The following is an 18,865-nucleotide window of genomic DNA, read 5'->3' as shown; positions in this document are numbered from 1 at the left end:
GTTTCAGATTAATTCTTCAGATATTCAAATAAAATTTAAAACATCACAAAACTGGTTTGAAGGGTAAATTACTGTTATCATTCATTCATTTCCTTGGTGTTTATTTAACTTTAAATTTACAGTATAGTTAGAATTCATTTATTTCATCTTTGCATATTTACAATGCAGTGACTGAAGCATACAGAACAACATCTCTGCAAACAACCAGTGGAGAAAGGACATGTGAAACCATCAGGCTGACTTTCATATTTATTTTCAACCATGGTTTATCTCTCTATGTAAATCTACTTAACTTCCTTAAGAGTGTCACAACCCTGATTTATCTCTCCATATACAGACAACACTACACTGTTTTATCTCTATATATGCAGGTATACAGACGACACTACACTGTTTTATCTCTCTATGTACAGACAACACTACACTTATAATCTCTATATATACAGACGACACTACATTGTTTTATCTCTATATATACAGACAACACTACACCGTTTAATCTCTATATAAACAGACAACACTACACTGTTTAATCTCTCTATGTACAGACAACACTACACCGTTTAATCTCTATATATACAGACAACACTACACTGTTTTATCTCTATATATACAGGTATACAGACGACACTGCACTGTTTTATCTCTCTATATGCAGACAACATTACATGGTTTAATCTCTCCATATGCAGACACTTAAATGTTTTATCTCTCTATATGCAGACGACACTACACTGTTTTATCTCTCTATATGCAGACGACACTACACTGTTTTATCTCTCCATATGCAGACGACACTTAAATTTTTTTATCTCTCTATATTCAGATGACACGACATCGTTTTATCTCTCCATATGCAGATGACACTACACTGTTTTATATCTCTATTTGCATTGAGGAGTTTACAGATGTGAACTGTGTGTCCTTAAAGCTGGTCAGAAATATCTAAATGGTTTATTTTGTTCATATTAGTAATACCATGTGTCTACTTCTACCTCTTCTCCTGTTCTATTAATGATAAAGTCTTTAAAGCCTGTTTGAACAGTTCATGTTTCTGTATGACAAAAAAACGTAAGAAAATCAATCCAATAATCTGTCCTGTCTTTAAAAATGGATTGGTAGTCAACCAGCTCAAGGTTAGCCTCCATAGCCTCATCCATCCAAACGAAGTAGAAATGAGAGTCTCAACGTTAGGACGGATAGAAATGAGGAAAATGGATATCAGGAAGCGAAAGTAAACAGCTGATATTTTGTTGAACTGAGCACAGTGTTCCTGATGGCGTTTATGCCTCTGGTTTGACACCCAGCGGGCTGATTCAGCGACAGTTTGTGATGAAGGAACGAGCCAGAAGGAGCCGCAGAGAAACTTCAGTCTGTCAGTCAGCAGATATGAGCAGACCAACGAGGGATTTCACTGCATGAAGAAAAATATGACACGTGACTCCCGGAGGTTTTTATTCAGAGAGCACAGCGACTAATAAAAACCAAACCGAAGACAAACCATCATAAATATACCAGAGCATACATAGAGTATTAAGGAAGTCAAATAGTGTATTAAGACATTGAAGATGTGTAGTGTAGTGACTGTAACAAACACCAAAAGACCCAATCCATCTGTTTCTACGTAGACTCAGTATAAGATTTCATAGAGAGACTGAGTGAACCACGATGTCACAGGTAAGAAGAACTGTCACTATATTAGAGTCTTGAATTTCAATAAGATACAAGTTAAAGTCTATCAGAGGTATTGGTGTGTTTTAACTTCTTAAACTGCTGTAAAGCAATCAGTATTTAACATCCCCTCTCTCTGTATCACCCCTCTTATTTAACATTATTTCTTTATTTTCACAGGTAAGTGCTTGGTCCAACCTGATTCTGTATATTGATGATTCATAATAATGTGGCACGGATATCACTTTGACTGACAGGTTAGTAGGACAGTCAATCACTAACGTCCTGCCTTGTCCGATTAACAACATTAAAATAATTTGAACCATTTCTTAAAAAAAAACAAAAAACAAAAAACAAGCTGAGATTTCATTTTATTCTGAAATGCACAATTTGCTCATTATTTATAACAAAGTCAACAGCATCACAAAGATGCCTCAGTCTATTTCTTTAAGTATCTTCAAATCCGTAATTTCTTATCTTCACATTCAAGTCATTTTCCATCTTTGCCACCCACCTCTCTTCTTGAATCTGTTTTGGAACTTAGATCCTGCTCAAAAGGGTTTATTGGCAAAATCTATACTCTTCTCATTTCCTATAATCAAGAACCTCTGGTCTAATTGAAGAGACAATGGGAAGAAGAATTAAATGCACATTTCCCTGAAGACGTGTGGCAGTCAGTAATAGAAAGTATACAATCATCTTCAATTTGTCTAAAACATATAATTATACAATTTAAGGTTGTTCACAGACTGCACTGGTCTAAAGAGAGGCTGGCAAAATTTATATCAGATATTAACCCTAACTGTGATCGCTGTGGAACAACACCAGCCACCTTATCACAAATGTTTTGGCTTTGTTCAAAATTGAGAGATTCTTGGTTAAATATTTTCAAATTTTTTCTGATATTGTAGGATTTTCCATAGAACCTCTTGCCTTAATAGCAATATTTGGAACAGTGCCGCAAGCCCTCAAAATCAGTTCATATTATAAAAAATGATAGCATTTTCTACACTCCTGGCAAGGAGAATCATACTACTAAAATGGAAGGATAGATTTCCTCCAACCTTCAACACGTGGATCAGAAACCTCATGTACCATCTGGCCTTAGAGAAAATTAGGTACACTACAAGAGGATGTGCTGATAACTTTTATAGGATCTGGCAACCAGTTCTTAACCAGGTGAAAAAGAAAAGATGAACCCTTTAGATGTTTAAAATGTATAAATGTATAGGACCCCCCCCCCCCCCCCTTATGTGTATATATATATTTAAAATTATTATTATTATTATTATTTTTATTATTATTATTGTTGGTTTTGGCTCATTTACTTTTTTTCCAGTTAATTAATTAATTGATTAATAAATTTTTCTTACTGTTTAGTCTGATGTCAAGCGGGCGATATGGTGTAATAGGGAAAGCGGGATGAGAGTTCATGGTTATGTTCTGTATAAAAAACATATCAAATTGTATGACAGATTGTATGTCGCTTAAGTTTGTGAAACTAATAAAGATACTTTGATTAAAAAAAAAAAAAAAAAAAGATGCCTCAGTCTGATTGGATGGCTGTCTTTTTGGAGGGTGTTTTGATTTTACCTGCCTGGTCTCAGTAATTTAATGCACATATGGCTCATTTTCACCCCCGAATAACCAATAATGACAGCCACCATTGGCTCCTGCTTTTCCTTCTGCTGCTGCCTAACAGCTCAGTGTGAAATTTGACTTTTGTGTGAAAATGGAGGAAGTGAAAATCAATTTTAATAAACGGACAGATGGAAACATGTTAACACCATCAAACAGGCTGGTTCCTTATCCAAGGGAGACAATGAGAGCTCATCAGAGAAAGAAGACCCTGAAACAGCTCATCAGATGCAGCTGTCACTCTATCGAATACAGAGAAGCACAAGGGTTCTATTGATTTATCAGCATGGAGCTAACTAGACTGGACTGGACAGAAGAAAGGATGGGATGTTTTATAAGCTTTGATGACATCATCTTTAAAGGGAAGGATGGAAAGTTTTCTAAGCGTTAGTGACATAATCTGGAAAGGCAAGGGTGGAATGTTTTATAAGCTTTGATGACATCATCCTAAAAGGCAAGGATGGAATGTTTTATACTTATAAAACATTGATGATATAATCTTGAAAGGTAAGGATGGAAAATTTTATAGGACTTTTGACATTGTCTTTAATGGCCAAGATTGAATGTTTTATGAGCATTGTTGACATCATTGTGAAAGGCAAATGTTTTTATATAAGCTTTACTGACATCATCTTGCAAGGACAGGGTTGGAATGTTTTATTAGCTTTGATGATATCATGTTGAACGGCAGAGATGGAATGTTTATTAAGCTTTGATGACATCATCTTTAAAGGTAAGGATGGAATGTTTTATAAGGAATTTTTCATATCATCTTGAAAGGCAAATGTTTTATCAACTTTGATGGCATAATCTTGAAAGGGCAAGGATGGGTTATCTTTTAAGCATTGATGACATCATATTGAAAGGCAAGGATGAATTATTTTCTAAGCACTGATGACATCATTTTTAAAGGGAAAGATGGAATGTTTTTTAAGCTTTGATGACATTATCTTTAAAGGTAAGGATGGAATGTTTTACAAGCATTGTTGACATTATCATTAAAGGCAAGGATAGATTATTTTATAACTAGTTATGACATCAATTTAAAAGGCAAGGATGGATTATTTTATAAGTATTGACGACATCATCTTTAAAGGTAAGGATGGAATGTTTTACAAGCATTGTTGACATCATCATGAAGGCACGAAAGGCTGGGTGTTGTTTATCTAAGTACCTCAGCACCATGGCTAAGTTACAGAAACAGTAAGGCAGCGGCAGTAGCTGGGGTCAGGAGGATGGGTCTTGGCCTGGCAGAAAGTTCCAGCAGACTTTAAAGACTAAGAAATTAGGGAACAATTTTCTCTTTTTTCTACTACTCCAAACAAATCGGCATGGTTGGATTTCATAGTTTTTAACAGTGGCTACAGTTCATCAGCTAATTAAGACTGACATCTTCATGGCGAAGACACAAAGTTCATTTAAATACTGAGTTTCTATCTGTTGGTGGCAGTGGTGTGTGCAGAAGTGGGTATATTCTTCATTTTAAAGTATGTATAGTCTGTGGTGCCAACAAAAAAACAAGTGGTTATACTGTGAATACCTGCGTATACTCTGCACTACAGCACTGGTTGATGGTGTCTTCTGTGGAGGATGTTACTTGACTTTTGTAAGTCTAGTCCAGATGAAGACATCCTAGACCCCTGCTGTATTTGGTCTGGGCTATCAGTTATCAAACAGTTTTTACTCTGAATGCAGGATATATACAGAAAATCTGACATAAGATGTTCAGACTTCTTAAAAAATATATATCATAAAATCAAAAGCTGAAAACTGGCCTACAACCCCTTAGATGAAGGGGATTTTTTTCATCACGATCTTGTAGTGTTGCAATTAAGACTTTTAAACACTTAATAAAATCTTAATTTTGGCTAAATTGATTTATCAACTTCTAAAACTTTAAGATCCTGTGAATGGATCCTGGGTTGTACTGATGGAGAGAAATCCTTGGTCATGTATAAACAGAGCTTTAGTTTTCTGAGTCAGATACGAGCCCAGAGGAGATCAACCCCCCTGACTGGTTCATACTGAGATCTGGCACTAAAAGCTGTGTTTCTCTGTTTGAGATCCCCTCACCTCAAACTCCAGGTACTCTTGTCGGAGTTTGTGTTCTTCCAGCTCGCGACCTTTCACCTTGCGGTCTGGAGCTGAAGCCGTGAGGTCGGCCAGCTCGGAGGACACCGCCCTGAACCGGTTCTCATGAGATTTGACCTGTTCTTCCTGTTGAGACAGAAGATAGGGATGAGAATCTAGACCAACCTATAGAAAACCCTAGACTTAAGGAGGACTGAAGGATCAGGATTTAACCTGGGACAGTTTGGTGTTGGAGCCCGGCAGCAGAGGACGACTGAATCTCTTCTGGGAGCCGATAGCTGCAGGGAACGGTGGTGCAGAAAACATGGCCGCCACAACATTAATGCGTGTGATCCAGGACTGCATCTGCTCTTGATTCCTGCAGGACAGGGATCAGGATTAGTAATGGCTGATCTGGAAGTAGAGACTCTAAAAACTCACAGGATCTGCTTAGGTAATATTCATCTTTTTTTTTTCTTCTAAAAGGTCTGTACTGTTTCTACTCAGATTTATGTTTAATCTGGATCTTAGACCAAGGTAGTGTGGACTCACAAAGACAAGAACAACCAGACTATTAACCTTGACTAAACAGTTATCTCATTACTGTAAGTTAATATTGACCCCTGTTTATAAACAACAGATCAATAATCAATAACCCTGTACAGATGATGAGTTCAGTATTAATGGTCCTCATATCTCCTTTAGATTTTTCTTTAAATTGTTCTTAAAGTTTCTAAGAGAAGCCTCTGTGGGATTCTAGACCATCCAGTCATTTGGCATCTGAATGACCTAAAAAGATCAATAATTTATGATCATGTGTACTATATGGACAAAAATATTTGCCCACCTGCCCACTCCACCAACAGGGACTGTAATGACACTGTATTCAAATAGATGTGCTTTAATATGGAGTTGGCCTCCTTTTGCAGCTATAAAAGCTTCCAATCTTCTTGGAAAGCTTTCCACTAGATTTTGGAGAGTATCTGTGGGAATTTGTGCCCATTCATTCTGTAGAGCATTTATGAGGTCAGACACTAATGTTGGAACAGAAGGCTTGGCACCCAAACTCAGTTCCAGTTCATCCCAAAGGTGGTCGATTGGGAACTAATCAAACCATGGCTTTATAATCCTTGCTTTGTGCACTGGAACACAGTCGTGTTGGAACAGAAAAGAGCCTTCCCCAAACTGTTGCTACAGAGTTGGAAAGCATAACATTGTCCAAAATGTCTTGGTATGCTGAAGCATTAAGATTGGCCTTCACTGGAGATAAGAGGCCTAGCCCAAACCCTGAAAAAGCAGCCCCATACCACTATCTCTCCTCCACCAAACTTCACTGCTCCACAGTCTAGTGTCTGTTTGCTTTTCACCACTCCATCCAAGGTTTGGCACTGGACTTGGTGATGAGGCTTGCATGCAGCTGTTTGGCCATTGAATCCCATTCTTGAAGTTTCGCTGCACAGTTCTAGTGTTTTCATTAATGCCAGTGAAAGCTCAGAACTCTTCAGCGATGGAATCAGCAGGGTGTTGGAGACTTTTACACACCGTGCCCCTTAGCAGTCGTTGACCCCACTCTGTGATTTTACGTGGTTGTTCCTAAACTCTTCTACTTCCTAATAATATCACTTACAGTTGACTGTGGAATATCCAGCAGGGAGGAAATTTCACTAACCCTCTTCTGGCATCATCACAGTACCACAATTAGAGTCACTGAGCTCCTCAGAATGACCCATTTAGAATCACAAATGTTTGTAAATGGAGACTGCATGGCTAGGTGATGATTTTATAAACCTGTGGGTCTGTTTGGAACACCTGAATTCAATAATTAACAGGTGTGTCCAAATACTTTTGTCCATATAGTGTATGTCTGAACAATTGCAAAGACTTTATTCAACATTTGATTTTTATGGCCACTAAGACCAGGTCTGAGACGACCTACTTCTGGGTCCTCCCCCACCAGTTGAGAACTTTTCTTTAGACCCGTGGTCACCAACCTTTCCAATTTAAGATCTATGTGGTTAACAGAACAAGATCTACCCAAATAAATTTGCTGTAACAAAAATCAAGATTTTATGAATGTGTTGGCACAAATTTAAGAATCTGTGCAAGAAATGAATGGTCTAATACATTTGCCTACATTATAATGTTTGCATTTAACAACATATGCAGCCTAACACTGTGTTTTCCACTGAGGATGTTGGGGTCTTCTTAGGAGGGTGACAAGAAGTCAAAGGAGAGTTGGAGGGAAAAGGAACAAAAATAAAAATGGACTAATTACTCTGTTTTGTCAATAAAACCCAACATATATTTGTTCTTTTGACTTTGTTAACCATTTAATATTAACACCATATTTCCTTTTTATGTCAGCAAAGTAAAGAGAAACAATGATATGAATAGAAGAGAGGAAATGTTAAATCATGTTTACTATTGCTATTTTTTATAGTTGGGACATTAATTATAAGGCTGTTAAAAATATTAATAATGAAATGAAAAGAATATTAATCATTGATTAGAATATGGAAAGCTTTTGGAGGGAATAGTGATTTTTTTCGTGCAAGAAATTTAAGGAACTTTGCAAGATGGGGTCCCACCAGAGAATAATGAGAAAGGAAGTCCCAAGCAACTTTGAAACCCAGGTAATATCTATGTAAATCAGATGCCAACATAAGGCTAAAACAAAGCATGCATGTATAAAACACATTTTCTGACTAGCTTGCTCTTGCTAAAAACTAAAAGAGTGAAGGAATGTATTAAAGATCTAATTGAAATGCCTCAAAGATCTACCAGTAGATCTCCATCTACAGGTTGGTGAGCCCTGTTTCAGACCGTTTAAACACAGAAGGATTCGGTGATGCAGCTAAAAGAGAGAGAGGTAGACAGAGGGAGAGGTAGAGCCCAGTGGGGTCGGTCCTTACGGGGCCTGAAACAGGAAGACTCTCCAGTCGGCCGTCCTCAGGTAGAACACATTGGGCCTCTTGCTATAATCGGCGGCTCTCATGGCGAGAGAGTGATGGATGGACACCGCGTTCTTCACATCGTCCTCCGTCAGCTCTCGCTCTGTACGGTACTCATCCTGTCAAAGACATGAGGGGAGACACTTTCTGAATATCTAGATCAGATTTACATCCAAGATCTTTAAACAGGCTTCAGAGTAAACCAGTCGTTGAGGTTCTGCTAGGACCCTCAGCAGCTCAGGTCAAATCATCAGATTGGACCAAAATCTACGCTGCCCTTACATTTAAACTAGCCTATCCTAAACTTCAGTACCCTGCTGCATATATTTAAGACCTAAAAATCTTCTGGACCCACCAAAGCCCCCTAATACATCCAAAACTAAGATTTCAACTATTTCCCTTCAGATTTTTATTTCATAAACAGAGAATTTCAGAGACATTAACTTTACCCTGAGAGTGTTTGTGGGGTCACACAGCACAATTAAGCTGCTTCTGTTAATGTAGTTTTAATCAGGAGTCAGTAAAGTCACTTCAATCTTGTTTTCTAACATTCTCCTCTGTATACGGGCTCTGTGACCTAGAAAACTCTGTTCTGGTAGTATAACTGTCCCCAAAGGTGCCGATAGACTCTTAACATAAGGAAGCCAGCAGCAAAGTGGAAAAGAACAATCTGGCTGTGATTGTTCCTTCTGAGACTTAAAGAATTACATTTCATAAAGTATCTTATTTGATTTAAATCATCGTATTTTTTTATAATTTTGATGGATTTTAATACAGCTGTCATATGATTCAAAGTCTGAACTGCAATTAATCTCAGAATTTCTGTGGTTTATCAAAATTATCAGATCCTCTGTATCACGTTTTAAAATTCCACAGTCTTAATGGCAAGGTTGGAATGTTTTATAAGCTTTAATGACATCATCTTAAAAGGCAAGGATGGAATGTTTCTCTAAGTGACAGAGAGTCTGTTAGGGAAATCTGGGCTTTTTACCTTCATTGCTGCCTAAAGGTAGGCCGTAGTTTGCAACTTTTCAAAAGTTGTCAACATGACAAAGATTAGTCACATAAGAGGCTAGTTGTGCCTCTTTAATAGTTGGATGTAACTGAACTCTGGGGATGTCCAGTGTCCTGGAAATGTTTTTGTATCCACCCAATGACTCATATTTTTCAATAACCTTTTCTTTGAGTAGCTTGGATTTCTTTTCTAGACACAGGTGTCTTTATACTACAGTCACTTTAATTATTTTGTCTGATGTATAAAACTGGTGTCTTGGTTTAGCTGGTGTTAGATGATTATTATTATTATTATCATTATTGTTATTATTATCATATATTATTATCATTATCATTATTATATATTATTATGTGGTGGTGGTGGTGGTGGTGGTGGTGGTGCTGGTGGTGCAGCAGGTGCAGCAGCAGCAGCAGCAGCAGCAGGTGGCAGCAGCAGCAGCAGCAGCAGCAGTGGTGCAGTGGTGCAGCAGCAGTGGTGGTGCAGCAGCAGCAGCAGCAGCAGCAGCAGCAGCAGCAGCAGCAGCAGTGTCAGCAGCAGCAGCAGTAGTAGTAGCAGTAGCAGTAGCAGTAACAGCAGCAGCAGTAGCAGCAGTAGCAGTAGCAGCAGTAGCAGTAGCAGCAGCAGCAGTAGCAGTAGCAGCAGTAGCAGTAGCAGCAGCAGCAGCAGCAGCAGCCGGAGCAGAAGTAGCAGTAGCAGTAGTAGTAGTAGTAATAGTAGTAGTAGTAGTAGCAGTAGCAGCAGTAGCAGCAGCAGGAGCAGTAGCAGTAGCAGTAGGAGTAGTAGTAGTAGTAGTAGCAGTAGTAGTAGTAGTAGTAGTAGTAGTAATAGTAACAGTCTATTTCAAAAGCACAGATGCAGTCGTACAGTAGGACTGATCTGATGAAATGTTATACTTTAAAAAGACATTTGTTGGCATTTAGCCTTTCAAAATAAGAGTTCACATTTTTCTCCTTGTGGCATCCAAAAAACAGTTGTTAGTGATCCAATAAACTAAATCACAGACAACACCATCAGCCAGCCTGAGTCTAGACTCGGTCCTAAACCACCTCTATGAAACATGACAACGAATATTTGGAGTGAACTGGAGTCAACATTACCTTCTGTAGATAGAGAACCATTCCCTTCAGCATGGCGTAGAAAGATTTCCACCCCCTCTTACCCCGTGGAGCTAGAAGAAACAAAGCATTATGGGATGTTAGACAGCTGGTCACATGACTCATCACTGCATCCACTATGGCACTGAAAAAAGAACTTCAATTGTTCCTGACACGGTTGAGAACTAACACCAACATTACACTACCAAAGTGTTTCCTTTAAATGTTGTCTACATCGTAATCATAACATTTTACATTATTATTTTAAGAATATTTATCACCCAAGTACCATAAAAGTTTGGTCGCTGTGTAAAATGTAAATAAAACCAGTAGTAAACGATTTTCAAATTTCATAAACCCATATTGTATTCTCGAACAAAAACAACATATCAGATGTTGAATCTGAGACATTTTACTATTTCATGAAAAATTTGAGCTCATTTTGAATTTGATGGCAGCAACACATCTCCAAAAAGTAGGGACGGAGCAGTGTTTACCGTTGTGTAGCATGGAATTGTGGTTGTATTTCAATATAGTATTTCTGATGCTTTTTTAATATTAGACAACATAATAATAGTAACAACATAAGCCATCTGATGACCCAATATAGGTAAACACTGAAGAATATATGAATATATGAATGTTCATTCATTCTTAAATAGTCAAACTAATTTTATATTTATTTATTGTCAAACATATATCAAATCAGATTATAAACATATTAAAGTGTTAAGACAGGTTTCTAAAGGAGCCTCGCCTTCTTTAAGACAAATAAACAGGAACTAAGGGAAAAACAGAAACTGTGCATGAGTGCCCCTCTGTATATTTGAATAGAGACAGAAATAACCAAACTAACATGTGAACATGGATGCTACTAAACAAACCAAGCAGAGGAACAGACACTTACTTCTCTTTCCATCGGGGTCGGCATGGACTTTACGAACCAGGAAGCCACTTTTGTAGAGCTCGCCGTCGGCCTGCTGGGCGACACCCACCAGCGGGTTTCCTCCACTCCCAAGGCGTTTCATGGTGTGGGAGGCGGAGTCTGTTCGAACGTCAGCGAGCTCGGACATGGACTTCCTCAGCTCCTCCTCGTCACTTCACAGAGGGACAGAAGACATGATTATAACAGTTAAACCTGATGATACGGACCATTTTAGGACCACATTAATGTCTGCAGTCTTCACCTGTATCATCTTCAGCTGTTTCATCACATTACTACCTTAATGTTTGATATTTTGTCATCATAACTGTCTGTCATATGGTGCATTGTGCTATTCTGTGTTAATGTAACATGAGTAGCTACTGTTCACAATTCTCTTTAAAACAACAAGACCGGGAAATGCAAAAAATAAATGTCACTGTCATTTACTGCTCTGCTCCTAAAGCAACAGACTCTCTGTCACTTAGAGAAAGCCTTTAACATTGTACAGGACACTCTGCATGAATAAAATTGGCTCTGAATTCTGATAAAATCAAACTCAAAATCCACTCAACCTCCCTTTTCTTCCTGCATTGCAGAATGATGTAATTGAGTCTGTATTGTGGTATAAATATCTTGGATGGTAAATTGATGACTCTCTGACTTAAAGCTTCATATGAGCATCTTGTAAAAAAGTTAAAGTTGTGTTTGGGCGTCTTGTTTTTCTCTTTCTGCCACTTTTATTCCTCTGATTGATTATGGTGATGCTTATATATGCATGCACCTCCACAAAGCCTTAAATCTGTAGATACTGTTTATCACAGGGCACTGAGGTTCATTACTTATCTAAAGTCCTTAAAGGTCACACACTTTACCCTTTTAAGACAAGTTTATATTGGTCTCAGAGGTCCCCAAAACATGCATGTGAAGTTTGTTGCTGAAAAGACACTCCAGTAAACCCCCCAGTTTCAGCCCTGTTCAAAACTAGCTGTTCCTGTGTCTGTGGCCTTAAATGTTAATGAGCTGTCTGACTCCGCCCCTGACCACGCCCTTCTCAGAAAATGGATGTGGCTTAATGGATGTGGCTCTCCTGATCCTCCTCTCAGCTTCCAGCTGAAAGGAGGAGGAGGATTTTAGGAACTTTCTTCCAAGCAGGGAGGACCAACCGAACCTGGGGGCGGTGCTTACTCCCAGCATGACATCATGAGGGGAAAATCTGAGAAGAGCTTATTTCAGCATGCATTTTCTGAAAGCTGGAAAAAGAGAGGGGAGGAAGGACAGGATTTGTCTGATTCTCGAGGGGATTGTGGACAGGTCAGGGGCACATATTTTTGCTAGAAAAGACTGAAAAAGTGTATTTTGCATTATATGTGACCTTTAACTCATCATTGTACAATGTATGATCCAGCTGGCTGGCCTCCTTTAACCATTATTGGGCTAAATCTGCAAGTATACTGAAGTTTCTAGTATTTTTGGTACTTTTTAAAAAACTGTACAGTACCAGAATGTCCTGGTGAGGGGTCAGTTCTACCCTGTTTTTAAAAGTTGCCAACTCTGCCCTACTATCAGGGAAACATTGAGGAAAATGCAGTCAGCCATCTCAGCTTCACAAACATTCCGTCTTCTGCTTTTGATGATGTCATCCTTTGAACCTTTAAAAGGTTTTAGAAAGATGATGTCATCAAAGCTTATAATTGGGTGATTTCAAACAATTCTACAAAAAGAGTTGGCCAAAATTCCACAGTGATGTGAAAGGTTAGTAGTTGACAGTGCTTGCTTGCAGTTGTTGCTGCCAAGGATGGAACAACCAGCTAGGTTGGGGGAATGACTTTTTCACATAGGTCCAGGTTGGTTTGGGTGTTTTGTTCCCCTTAATAAATGAAATTATCATCATTTAAAAGCTGACTTTTGTATTTACTCAGGTTATCTTTGCCAAATATTAACTTCTGTTAGACAAATATGCAAAAAGTAAAAAATCTGAAGGGGCCAATACTTTTTTAGAGTTCTGTGCCTGTGTCTGATCTGATGTCAGGATTGTATTTCTTGCTTATTTTGAATGTTCTGCTCAATATTCAGTGATCAGCAGCTAATTTGGATGAGGAGGGATGTTCATGTAAGATGCAATGATCCCAAATCAATAAATGACAGCAGAAAACTTTACAACAGTTTTAAAACTAATCCTTAAATGACCTTTTACTCCTGACAGATTTCTATCTGCCTCCTCCCTCTCTCTCTATACTGTCGTTTTTATCCTGTCCTGGTGTTTTCTGGTCTTTTTTACCAGCTCTAATTGTCATTGAACATGGCTCTGGTTGTTTATAAACCTGCTCTGTGAATAAATCTGGATCAGACCGGATCCATGTGAGAGAGAGAGAGAGAGAGAGAGAGAGAGAGAGAAAAGGCTAAAGGAAAACAGACGCTAAAAGCATACAGAGCACGCCTGCCTGCGTGTTGGCGTGTCCATGGTTAAGCATGGGCGTTGGGATGCTGACCTGTAATTACAGCCGGGAAGGAAAGCAGGGAGCAGTTGCCATGGCAACAGAGGCTTAAATAAGAGAGACAGAAACGTGCAGACGGAGCTAAAAACACGGCCGTACTCACATGGTCCACTGGAGCTTCTCATTCTTGATGGAGCTGTACAGCGTCTGCAGGGACACAGAGGGAGAGAGTCAGGTGTGGAGATCCTCTGGGATTGGTCAGACCTGTCATCATGTACAGGACCAGGTTTAATAAAGGGGGTCAGGCAAAGACCAAGATGAGACCTTCATCATACAACCAAAAGGAACCATAGGGAGGGGTCCAGATATTCTGGAGCATCTCTTTTTTTTTGTAATTCTTTTTTTATAGTTTTATTAGAAAATACAAACAGACCAATGTGATGTCACATTACTAGGAATGTCAAAAGGCTGACATTTTTAAGCACAATTCATCTTAGAATTTCTGTAGCTTTACTAATTATTGTAAAATAATCATTTCATGGCAAAACAATCTTCAAAATATTCACCTTTTTACCAAAAAAAGGTTCTTGCCCTTGGGAAATTTGAATCATTATTTAAAGCAGTTCCTGTCTGCAGTGACTCTGAGGGACACGTTACAGCCTCTCTGTCTTTTTCTCTCTATTATGATTCATTCAGGCTCCTGCTCTTCATTTTACAAATGCAAATGTGCTGTTCAGCAAAGCATGACGTGACGACAGATCAGCCTGCCTTTGGTTGTCACAGCACAGTTACAATGCATTCTGGGATATAAAACAGACAACATGGTGACGGGCTAACACACTAGCTGCAGGGACGATTGAAAAATGGATTATTAATTGATAAAAAGATGTTCAATATTGAAGTTACTGATGTGGATTTTATCTTTAAAGACCTGGAAAAGTCACCCAAGTTCCAGGCTTGCTAGAAAACATTCTGTAAGAGTTACGAAAACGTGGATAGTGTCATTAGAATGGCACAGCAGAGGGCCTTTAGAGGTAAAACAAGTAAGTGCCAACAATTTACGGTTCAAAAGTTATGCAGGTGGTAAAGCAGTGGTGGACTGGTTTTAACATCATTGAGGCTGCAAGGAGCCGCTGATGTGGATGAACCAAGGTGTGTTTAAAGGGACAAAAAAAAAAAAAAAAGAAAAAAGAAAAAAAGAAAAAATGGGTGCAGTAATTGTGCAGGAGTCTAAACCAATTAATCTTGGCAGCTCTAAACATCACACATAAAGGTTACAGACATTAGGATCTATAGACTTTATTTGAAAAGGGAGATTAAAAGAAAAAACAGACAATTTGGTGTATGAATTAGAAACGACAGGGAGAAACTCTGTTAATAAGAGTCTGGTCTGATAGTAGACATATGAAATCCATTTGGCCCGGTTTTGATCAAATTCATCTTTTTGTTTTCTCATGTTCAGAGTTATTCTATCCATCATAAAAATGCTCAGCAGGTCTATCCATTATTCTACCCTGGGGTTCTCCTCTCTCTAACATTTTCTGGTTAAGCTCTTTTTACACATCACCAATAATATTCTCAACAACTGTTTATTCTTCTGCCCTCATTCAGGCTCCCTAAGATCTACAAGAAACAACAGCTTTACATTCTGGAGAATTTTTGGTATATCAGGGTATCTACAGGAAATCTGACATCAAATTTAAGACATTTTTTAAGACCTTCTCAATTTAGGAGGATAAATTGATAGCAGGCCAAAAGAAAGCTAGACAAATCAAGAAAAGGCTATCTCTCTGTTCTCAATCATCACAACAAGAGTATACATAAAAAAGTATAAAAAAATACACCACAGCCCACCCCCACCCACTACCCATCCTGTCCCAAACAACCACCCTCCCCAAGGGCCCCATGGATGGACCAAAAAAGTAATGAAGCTGCTCATAGAAAAGCCTTGAGAGTTCTGATGAGGTCCAACAGTATGTTACATTATCAGATTTAGCGTGGTGCATTTCTGCTGTCTAGTATTCCATGTTTGCAATATCAATAAAATCCAACAACTATTTCTGCACAAGTAATAAATGGGGAGGTTTCCATCTTTATACTATGTCTTTAGGCGGTGGTTAGGTTTGCTGGACACGTTTCTGTTTAATTGAAAGCTCTAAATTAGAGCTATCACTAAGCAGAAGGATATCTGGTGAGAATGGAATGGGTTTGGCCAATATCCATGATAACATTTTGCAAACTCTCCTCCAGAAAGCTGCAACCCCCTGGGCACTCCCAAACCATATGTAGAAAAGTGCCAAAAGATTTACCAGGACATAGTCTGCATTTAGGAGATGGCAGTGCTTTCATTTTATAAAGAGCACAAGGAGTATTATACGTTTGATGAATGAAATTCAAGTGAATAACTTTGTGGTTAGGATTTCTGGAAGATAAGAGAGTGTCCTGCCAGACTGAATTCCAGTTAAGATTACAAACAGTAGATGGTAAGCCCTTCATCCTAGCACTGTAAATACATAGAGGTTTAGTAAAATAGCATAAAGGGTAGAAACGATGTTGTGCATCTTTTATTTCTAACCAGCTACACTGATGACAGTTATGTCCTTGTTTCATGCAGACTGGAAGATAAAAATGTTATATGAAAAAAATACTAAATAGACTATAGAAAATACAGACAATATTTGTTACTGTAGAAAAGACAAAGCTGTCTTTGAGATGCTAGCAGTGCTAACATTAACGAACTCTGTGCTAGTGCTACAGCGGGCAAAAATGGCTTTTTATTCTGTAAACTGTGAACAAGTATTGGCCAACACCTTCTCCTCCAACCATTTCTTTAAAAAATTTACATTTAAGAAATAAAGACAAAAAGAAAGAAAAAGATATAAAACCCTCAGTAGGATGTTCATCTTTATTGGTTTTATGTTAAATATGGTATTAAACTCCATCTATGAAGATCTGCTTGAATTTATTTGTTAACAGGTCTACAGACACATCTCGATTAAAGTGGAATATTATCTAAAAAGTTGATTTATTTCAGTAACTCAATTCAAAAAGTCAAACTCATAAACTATATAGATTCATTCCACACAGACTGATATAATTTAGTATCATAATTTTGATGATCATGGCTTACAGCTAATGAAAACCCAAAACTCAGTATCTCAGAAAAACAGAATATTACAAAAAAAGGATTTTTAACATAGAAATGTTGGACTACTGAAAAGTATGAACATGTACAGGACTCAGTACTTGGTCAAGGCTCCTTTTGCATGAATTACTGCATTGATGCTGAGTGGCATGGAGGCGATCAGCCTATGGCACTGCTGAAGTGTTATGGTGCTCTGATAGTGGCCTTCAGCTCCTCTGTGTTGCTGGGTCTGGTGTCTCTCGTCTTCCTTTTCACCATAGACTCTCTATGGGGTTTAGGTCAGGTAAATTTGCTGGCCAATCAAGCACAGGGATCCCAAGGTCCTTAAACCAGGTTTTGGTACTTTTGGCAGTGTAGACAGGTGCCAAGTCCTGCTGGAAAGCTGGTCAGCAGAGGGAAGAATGAAGTGCTCTTAAATGTCCTGGTAGACAGCTGCGCTGACCTTTGACCTGATAAACACAGTGGACCAGCACCAGAGGATGACATGGCTCCACAAACATCACTGACATTGGAAACTTCACACTGGACCTCCATTAACTTGGATTCTGTGCCTCTCTTCTCTTCCTCCAGACTCTGGGACCTTCATTTCCTAATGAAATGCAAAATTTACTTTCATCTGACAGAAGGACTTTGGGCCACTGAGCAACAGTCCAGTCCTTTTTACCCTTGGCCCAGATAAGACACCTCAGATGTCTCTGGTTTAAGAGTGTCTAGACAGAAGAAATGCAACAGTTGTAGCTCACGTCCTGGATCCAACTGTGCTTCGTGGTTCTTGTAGCACTGCTCCGCTCCTTGTGAAGTTCCCCCAAATTCTTAAATGGGCTTCATTTCACAATCCTCTCACGGCTGTGGTTATCCCTGTTCCTTGTGCACCTTTTTTTCTACATTTTTTCTTTCCATTCAGCTTTCCATTAATATGCTCGATACAGCACTCTGAGAACTGCCAGCTTCTTTAGCAATGACCTTTTTTGTCTCACCGTCCTTGTGCAGGGTGTCATTGATGGTCTTCTGGACATCTGTCAAGTCTGCAGTCTTCCCCATGATTGTGTAGCCTACTGATCCAGACTGAGAGCCCATTTAAAAGCTCAGGAAAGGTTTGCAGGTGTTTGGAGTTAATTAGCTGATTGCAGTGTGACACCATGAGTCTCTAATAATGAACTTTTTCACAATATTCCAATTTTCTGAGACACTGAATTTGGGTTTTCATTTGCTGTTAGCCATAATCTTCAAAATTAAATGGAAAAACACTTGAAATTTATCAGTCTGAGTGTAATGAATCTATATAATATATGAGTGTCACTTTTTAATTAAAATAGCTGAAATAAATCAAACTTTTGATGATATTCTAATTTACTGAGACGCACTTGTGTATCTTGATAGAGCTTTGGGAGTATTAACTCCCATTTGAAAAGGTGTTTTTCACAAAAACCTTTAGGAGGACTATAGTTAAGACTAAAAACAGGGTTTTTGGACACTTAACTTATAACCTGAGAAATAAATGTATCCATTTAAAAAAATGATATTAGTGCTGGAAGGGAATGTGCTGGGTTTACTTTAAATCCCCAAACATCCAACAGTGCTTCATCAGCCCTTAGAAGAGCAGATACACTAACAATCTTTTCCTCGTGTTGACAGTCTTTGTTGGCAACTTTTGGAGAAGTGGGAAGAAGTGGTGAGGAGCGAGGGACACCCTCATGGTTCCAAGCGTTGTGTTAAAGAATTGATTGAAACACCTGTAAAGGCGCACTCTGCTCACTGTGCGAGAACATGGAGGTCATCCCACCTGCTTCTACCTGTATAATGTATTTTTATGATTATTAGTCTTTTACTGAATTGCTCATGACATGAAGTTCAATTATTGGATCATTAAATGTCCCTGTACACAAGAGGAGAGGAAAAAAATTAATATACATCAGAAATC

General features: G+C 38.5%; 1 protein-coding gene across 3 annotated transcripts in view; it reads right to left on the bottom strand.

The window, feature by feature from the left end:
- Positions 1-18,865, bottom strand: part of LOC121511082 (PH and SEC7 domain-containing protein 1-like) — a 105,228-nt gene that overhangs the window by 5,813 nt on the left and 80,550 nt on the right. For all 3 annotated transcript variants that reach the window (XR_005992020.1, XM_041789612.1, XM_041789611.1), the window contains exons 13-18: positions 13,963-14,006; positions 11,347-11,537; positions 10,443-10,513; positions 8,292-8,449; positions 5,614-5,758; positions 5,383-5,526 (exon numbers count right to left, since the gene is read on the bottom strand). Coding sequence is in view for 2 of the 3 variants with exons in the window: in XM_041789612.1 (XP_041645546.1) it covers positions 5,383-5,526; positions 5,614-5,758; positions 8,292-8,449; positions 10,443-10,513; positions 11,347-11,537; positions 13,963-14,006 (753 nt within the window). In the remaining variant the exon portion in view is untranslated. The remainder of the gene's footprint in view (positions 1-5,382; positions 5,527-5,613; positions 5,759-8,291; positions 8,450-10,442; positions 10,514-11,346; positions 11,538-13,962; positions 14,007-18,865) is intronic.

Source organism: Cheilinus undulatus, linkage group 6, assembly GCF_018320785.1.
Source record: "Cheilinus undulatus linkage group 6, ASM1832078v1, whole genome shotgun sequence".
NCBI classification, from domain to species: Eukaryota; Metazoa; Chordata; class Actinopteri; order Labriformes; family Labridae; genus Cheilinus; species Cheilinus undulatus.
The sequence above is the reverse complement of the archived record's forward strand: the minus strand, read 5'-3'. Positions and strand labels throughout refer to the sequence as shown.